Source organism: Temnothorax nylanderi, unplaced genomic scaffold (genome assembly GCF_030848795.1).
Source record: "Temnothorax nylanderi isolate EJ_2023f unplaced genomic scaffold, tnyl_v1.0 TNYL_tig1242_pilon, whole genome shotgun sequence".
Lineage (NCBI taxonomy): Eukaryota > Metazoa > Arthropoda > Insecta > Hymenoptera > Formicidae > Temnothorax > Temnothorax nylanderi.
The window spans coordinates 17,377-25,661 of NW_027250304.1; the positions used below are offsets into that span (position 1 = coordinate 17,377).

At 30.5% G+C, this 8,285-nt stretch overlaps 1 protein-coding gene and 1 pseudogene across 1 annotated transcript; both read right to left on the minus strand.

The window, feature by feature from the left end:
* Window positions 1-755: 755 nt before the first annotated feature.
* On the minus strand, window positions 756-3,188 carry LOC139787022 (uncharacterized; annotated as a pseudogene).
* Window positions 3,189-5,508: 2,320 nt separating this feature from the next.
* Window positions 5,509-7,100, minus strand: LOC139787023 (chymotrypsin-2-like; the record flags this gene model as incomplete). The annotated part of the gene is made up of 3 exons (XM_071726111.1): window positions 5,509-6,127; window positions 6,456-6,596; window positions 6,798-7,100. Coding segments are annotated over 3 exons (657 nt in total), but the record flags the coding sequence as incomplete, so codon positions are not given.
* Window positions 7,101-8,285: the final 1,185 nt, after the last annotated feature.

Sequence of the window (8,285 nt, forward strand, 5' to 3'; positions counted from 1 at the left end):
AATAACGAATAAGATGTTCGATGCGCGTGACAATTATTTAATCGATTCGATTATTTATATGTTACAGAAATATCCACGCTGGAAGGACCATCAGCTTCGCATCGAGGGAACACGATGGACATCTCGAGCAGCTTGAGAGGAGGTGGAGGCCTAGGAGAGGCATCGGGCATCGGCGTACTAACACTTCTGGTAAGTGTTATTTTTTTATTTTTTCTAAAGATATTATAGAATCTCTTTTATCGTTTGTTTTTATTTAGTTGCTACATTAAACCGTGTTTCGGAATATAATTAGTTAAAGAAATAAATCGAAAAATTTGATTCAAGTTGATTCTAACGTAGAGACTTTTTTCGAAGAAGTAATTTAGGAAAACATTAATCGGAATAACGAATAAGATGTTCGATGCGCGTGACAATTATTTAATCGATTTGTTTTATTTTTATGTTACAGAAAATATCCACGCAGGAAGGAGCATCAGCTTCGCATCGAGGAACACGAGGGACACCCCGAGCAGCGTGAGAGAAAGTGGAGGCCTGGGAGAGGCATCAAATTTGTGCAAAGTATTAATAGTACAGTTTTACATTCGCGAGATTTACGTGCTCGATACCGTACTGTGCGTGCGATATTTAATTTTGATTGTGTTTTTGACACAATCCCTGGGGTACGACCTTAGCGAGGTGGGAAGACCACGCGGTATAAGGCCTCAAGGTCACTACCATATAATAGTCCGTATAGAGTTAATTAAACAACATTTAATTTACACATAAAGAAAATGTATGCAACTAACCTGGGACATCAAAATTTCACCGAGAGCGCAATATAAACACATATTTGCAAATATGTTAAAACGACAGAACAAAATATACTATGTGAGCGAAGGACATATCGTTTCCTTCGTCGAATAGCTAATTAATTTATGAAATAAATGAAAAGACATAGTTATTTTTATTAAGTCGTTCTCCGGAAAATCGGTTTTCTCTAGATTTTCTTGAAACTGTGAATATACGTTAATTTAGGTATGCTTTATGCGATGGTATAAATTTTCAATACCTCTTGCGGGTATTAAAAATCGAGATACTGAGTTTCAGAGTTTCAACTTTTAACATATAATTCCTATTCCGAGTTATTGTAAAAGAGACATTATAATAAATTGTGAAAAAAGTTTTCTTTAAATGTTTTGAAAAATTAGTATATGATGCTCCATAAAATAAAAATAATATGCAATTAAGTGTCAATACCCTTGCGGTACTCGTTTTCGAGAAATACTTGCGTAAAGTACGCGATTTGAGAAGAGGAGAGGCGTCAGTTACTTGGCAACGCTGCATGAGTTCTCACGCCTAAAGTTAACTTCTTATGTTTAGATGTTCTTATATGTAATATTTTGTATATAAACAATTAACTTCAGTAAAATAAATTTCCTTTTTAAGCAGAATACAAGTTGAGGCACGACTGAAAGCCGGAGAACGACCTTAACACTAATTTGGAATTTTATAATAATGTGCCATATGAATATAGTAATATTGTATCAGAATGTATTTAATACTAATATATGTATTAATTCAGGTCAATTTTTTTAAACCATGTCTTATTTAAACTTGAGTTTCAAAATACTTACATTAATCATCCGAAATCCGTAGAAAGCAAAAAGTACCGTAAATATGTAACTAAGCAGAGAAGTATTGTGTTATATGTATCTTCAATAACACCAATAGCCCTGTAAAAGAGATTTTATGTATTAAATATATTCTATCCCATATTTCATATAGATTCTATTTAGTTATATCTTATAGAAAACAAACCTAAGCAGACGGATATGCTTTACTATGCAGCACTTTAGAACTTCGTGGTAATTTATGTTTTTATCCAAATATTGCAAATGATTCTTAAGAATGTCTAACTGGCCGCATATATGAAAAACCAGAAGACTCAGAAAATTGTCTATTGCAGTATAGGCTATCATGGGGCGATAGCTGTATAGATGGTTTGCATTAATAAATGTCAGTTTGTATTGTGGCCTTTTTGTTATATCGTAAATGTAATGAGTTTGTAAAGGCAGTGGCCTTCCTGGGTTAGTAATGTGGGAGTAAGTCTCATCAATATTCCAAAAGCAGGGCAGTACTGCGACAAAGAAGCACGCTAATCCCATTGCCACAGTAGGAGCAAATAATAATTATACGTGCACTTTGCGCTCTTCGAATCATCAAGCTTCTCTCTTGTATCACTTTTCAACTTTATCCAATCTTTCGCGATCATTATCATATCGGTACAATAGCTTAAAAGTAAACAATTTACAGCGTTGCTGAATTAAAATATGTTAAGTTCAAACCCTAAACAGTAAAAAGCACAGAAAAATAATTTAACACAGATATCGAAACAACATCACATATTTTCGTAATTAAAAAGTATATATTATAAAAAAATTATAAATCATCAGTAAAAACATTAATTCCGTAATCTACGAATTTTAATGCATCTAAATATCGTATAAACTCTATTATTTATATAAAGTAAATTTATTATAATTTGTCATATTATTTTTATATGAAAAATAATTAACAAAATCAAATTTGTGACACAAATATTTTAATTAAAAGGTTGTTTAAAATTTAATTAAATATAAAAACACTAAAATAAAAATAACCTCATGAATATTTAATAAGTACCTGGTCTACTATCTATATAGAAAGAAAATGTATTTTAATATAAATTTATTTATTTATGTAAGTTATGCGATATGTATTTAAAATTATTAATATTAATCTCTAAACACTGAATTTATGCAATTATATTAAGTTATTTACCATACTTTTATAGCTTATAAATAAAGATCAAATGATCTCTACCTTCTTTTTTCCACCAAAAAATCACGATTCTAAATCAAGCAGCTTATGAACGGTAAGTAAATTGTAAATTATCTAACATTAGCAAACTGTTTCCGAAACTTTTTATCAAGGAATGTATAGAGGGAATAAGAACGCTGATTAATCCCAACAAAGTTACCAGCACTCGAAAATTACACATTAATTTCGGCCGAGGATTTCGTGCGACATTAGGCCAAAGTCCAATTAAATTTAAAGTAAAACGGTTTAGTTTCACTGCCCATTCGAAATGTACCTGCGGACAACCTTGATAAATACAAAGCTCATAATATATAAGGATTATACAATTCTTATAACGTACTGAAATACATTATGAATTAGACTAAACGGACTGTGTGTAATAATTTAAAATAAATATCTTTAAAAACACTTTAATTTGGGTTAGTCATGCAAGTTTAAGGATTATTCTGGAAATAATAAATAATTATTAAACAAAAACTGAGATTGATTTCAAGTTGGTGTAGTTAGATATTAAAAAAAGGTAAAAAAAGGCGCCAAGTACACGCATAGTAGTGTATATGTATTATGTTGGTACCTCGAAAAAAAACAAAGTGGTAGTATAATACCTCCAAATAGCTTTACCCTGTACATACTGTTTATAAAATGCCGTAATACTACAAAAAGGGCGTGATATCCGTACAAAATTACCTTTCTTAAAAAAAAGGTAAGAAAGGCGCCAAGTACACGTATAGTAGTGTATATGTTTGTTACCTCGAAAAAAAAAGAAAGTGGTAGTATTATACCTCGAAAAAACCTAAGTAACCAAGTGGTAGACGTACTCTTTGTATCTCGAAAAATCTCGAAAAAATCTAAGCAGTAGTATCTTTATTTCCAAAAAATTATAACCCAAGTGATACACATCACAAAATATGTTACCTTATCAAAAGAGAGTCGCGCGTCAAGTGATCTATTACAATTACAAAAAAGAAATGATATCTCTTTAAATTACAGCGCCAATTACAGAGAGAACATATATATTGCCTCAAAAAATAATTGTTGCACTACTTTGAAAAATCTTTACATGGTGTCAATTAGAAAAAGAATGTATGATACACAATTTTATAAGATTAAAAAATTTTATTTAAATTTAACAAGGGAATACAAGATATTTAAATACAAATTTACATGTGTATTTTTTAGTGGTCATAAAGAATTACAGAGGAACAGTACAAAATAAAAATATTTATTAAATATTTAAATCCAACGAGGGAATACAGGTATTTAAATACAAAGTTTATATATGTATTTTTTCAATAGGAATAAAAGATTTAATCACCAAGAATTACAGAGATAGTACAAAATAAAAATATTTTCTACAAGACATAAATTTTTCTTATAAAAAAACTTGCGCTGCTAGACCTGGAAATTTTAATAAATAATAAACTTATCCTATACTTAATTATAAGCCGCCATATATTCGCCGTCGTCACGCACACCCATATCACTCGCTCGCAACTACCACACCACGCTGATAATCATTTTGTTACTCCCGTCGCATTCTTCTATGAATTATTTTTATTTATTGTTATCCTTATTTATTTAAAATTTCGAGGTCTAGCAGCGCCAAGTTAATTCGCTTTAAGGAGTGAATCAAAACTGAGTAACTTTATCAACTAATGAGTAATTTAATTGCCTTTGATAAGTAATGAACTGTCTATTACCTGTCGAGAGTTTAAAATTTATATATATATATATATATATATATATATATATATATATATTTATTGTTTTATTGCGTCTTGATACTAATGCAATTGACTTGAAATGTATAAAATAGATATGCTGTCTATTAGGTTGGTGCATGTGAAATGTTGGATTTTGCTAATTGAAAGTATTGGTATGTTTCAGTCATATTATTAGTTTTATAGAAAAATATTATATACAATTTAATTGCTTATAATAGTTATAATAATTATAGTTACGCTTATTATTCCTGTGTTCATAAAGCTTTTTTTAAACACGCGTTTTGATTTTATTGTTTAAAGTTCAAAATAACTATGAAATTTAATGAAATATGTATAGTTTTTCTTATATGAATTTAAATTGGGAAATAATGCTACTGTAGCTACTCGCAATATTAACAGAGCTTTTAGAGAAAACAATGTTAATAAAGAACAGTATAGTGTTAGTTTTAGAAATTTTAACGTGGAAATTTTTCTCTGCAAAATAAGTCACATGATAAAGTTTTAATTGATAGTGGTATTCTAAGAGTCTTAGTTTCTACTACTTAAATTTTCTTCTAAGTAAAATTTTTTTATCGAAAGAGAGAGAGAGAGAGAGAGGGAGAGGGAGAGGGAGAGGGAGAGGGAGAGGAGAGGAGAGAAGGAGAGGGAGAGGGAGAGGGAGAGGGAGAGGGAGAGGGAGAGGGAGAGAGAGGGAGAGGGAGAGAGAGAGAGAGGAGAGAGAGAGAGAGAGAGAGAGAGAGAGAGAGAGAGAGAGAGAGAGAGAGAGAGAGAGAGAGAAGAGAGAGAGAGAGAGAGAGAGAGAGAGAGAGAGAGAGAGAGAGAGAGAGAGAGAGAGAGAGAGAGAGAGCTGTAAGACAATTAATTGATTTTAAAGATACATTTTTTTTTAGAAATTGTATATATTATTGTAAAATTATTAGGGTAAATGTATTGATGATAATGAAGCTTATTTTGATTAAATAAAGCTTTATTTGTTTTAAAGTATAATGTTTTAATTATTCATTAAAATATCCGACATTTTGTACGCACTTGATATGCCGCAATGTTAACTTTATGCACAATTTCTGGAAGTATTCTGGAAATATTCTTTGTATGTTTTTCAAAGAATCTTAGGAAAAATTATACGTTCAATAAATTAATTTCAATCTCGTACATATCGAAATATACTTGGGTAATATATTTTTGTATATAGATATACATATTACATGTAATAGAAGAGAAATTTTATAACTTATAAAACATTATCCGTAACGATACAATTTTTTCTTAAGATCTTTATTTACATCCTTATGCAATATTCATCAATAATTAAAATTAACCGATCACAGACGCGCGCAATAAAATATACGTATCTACAAAAATGAATGTATGCACAGATACGTTGTAAAAAGTCCGAGAAGGATGTTTAATTGTTGGTTGCAGCCTGCATTAATATATTTGTTGACCCAGTCTCTGTAGTAGTACACTTTAGTGAACACATCTGGAACGCCCTCGGCGCATGGAACACCAAAAGACACGATGCCAACTAGTTTGTCTTCGTAAGTGAGCGCACCACCGGAATCACCCTGCGGAGATAGCGTATTTAATGTAGTAATATTCGCCAGAATTTTTCATCGAAATATTGATTCTCTAGATATCAGCGCGTGACGTTAATAATCGTCACTTTAAAGTTGTTTTTGTAAAGCAATTAACCGCTTTTCTATCAGAACTAGTTCTAACAAATTATCTGAACGATAGAAATGTCATTCGTCATTCCTTATCAATCTGATATCAACATAGATAAAGCAACGACGATTACTCTTTTTTTTACTAAACTTTTTTATAATTTTTAGCGGGATAAAGGTTGTTATAAGATAAACGCGTGCACAATTTATTTTACAATTATATACTTACATTGCAAACTCCTTTACCCATCGATTCAAGGGTGCATATATGACCATCGGTGATATTGTGTGGGTATATCGCAGCGCATCTCTTTCGAGAATATCCTGTTACTGTGACATGTTGCAGGCGTACTGGAATCGGGCCGCCCGCCTGAAAATAAAGTGTTTTAAACTAATGCCTGATACCTTAGTTTTGATATAGAAATGATAAAGAATATAATATATCGTCCTTGAAAGTTCTCGAGAGCTGTAAAATAATATTTGTCAAAACTCGCCCTTGTATAAATTTTGGTTAGATAATTTTGGTAGATAATTTTAAATGAGATATGAGATATATTTCTTATATATTTACCCAGAGTCTTCCCCAACCAGAGACTTGCAATTTAACGCCTTCAAAATCCTCGTTGTTAGATATTAGAGCTGTCGATGTGATGGTTTTATTAAATGTGATGTCTTTCGATAGTTTAATTAAACCAATGTCATTAAGGTGTTGCGCCTTGTTGTAATTATCGTGTATTATTAGAGCATCTGCGGTGTATATAATTTGAGACTGAAGATGATTGCTTCCAACGCCGATTTGAATGTCGGATGGATATCGCCGACTGTAACAATCAGTAAAGTTTATGATTACTTCGCTTTGATTTAATTTAGGAGTCTAAAAGTTGATTTTTGCTTCCTCATAGAGGAAGCTTTGTTTTCGTGAATTTCATATATGAACCTTTGATTGCGCATAAAGTTGGGTCTAGTCAATCAAATTTAAATGAATTATATATGAAATAGGGGGTAGAAGAAACCAACGAAGAGATTGGTTTTTGAGTTTTTTCTGCCAATATGTTCAGATTGTTGTAAAACGTCGAAATATCGCCTACAAAAAATGTCTGTATGTGTGTGTGTATGTATGTATGTATGTGCACATTTGATGTTGTGGTTGCTCTAATTTCCGCAAATATTGATATATCGAGCTGTTTTTTTTTTTAATCGATAGAGTATCATTCAAGGAAGGTTGGTATTGAATTTGGCGACAATCGGTAAAGGGGTTCTTTTTTAAAAAAATTTGAATTTTTTTAAAAATGTCCGTGGTTGCTCTAACTCCGCAAATATTGAGATATCGAGCTGTTTTTGGGGTGATGATGATGGTAAAGAGGTTCTTTTTTAAAAAAATTTTGCAAATTTAAAATCACAATAAAAAAAGTGTGCAAGTAGAAACTTGCACATTGTTCTTAAGATTTGGCGAAGATCGATGAAGGAGTTATGGATTTCTGCTCAAAAAGTTACATGTATAAGTTGTATATGTAATTTTATATAGAGTATCAGTCAAAAAAGACTGTATAAGCTGATAATTTCACATATTATATGTCAGTCATTTTAGTAATCTGTCACCGAGACGTTTGAATGTACTTTAATATATATTTTAAAAGATATTTAACGTTTATATTTATTGAAATGGAAAATTTTAACAACAAAGTGAATGAAATGAGTGAAGAAGTTAGAAAAAGTAATAATTAATAAGTTATTATATAGATATAATAATTTAATTAATAATAATTATAATAATTTAATAAATAATAATTTAATTTTTTTAAATAAACAATAATATATTCTTTAAATAGTTTTAGATGATGGTATGGACGAGAAACTTCTAGTTAAAAAAATTTTGAATTTTTTTAGAAATGGCCGTAATTGTTTTAACTTTCGTAAATATTGAGATATCGGGCTGAATTTTTTTTTAATTGATAGAGTATCATTTAAGAAAAGTTGGTATTGAATTTGGCGATAATTGGTAAAGGGGTTCTTTTTAAAAAAATTTTTCGACATATTTGTTCGATTGATTTGATCTGTG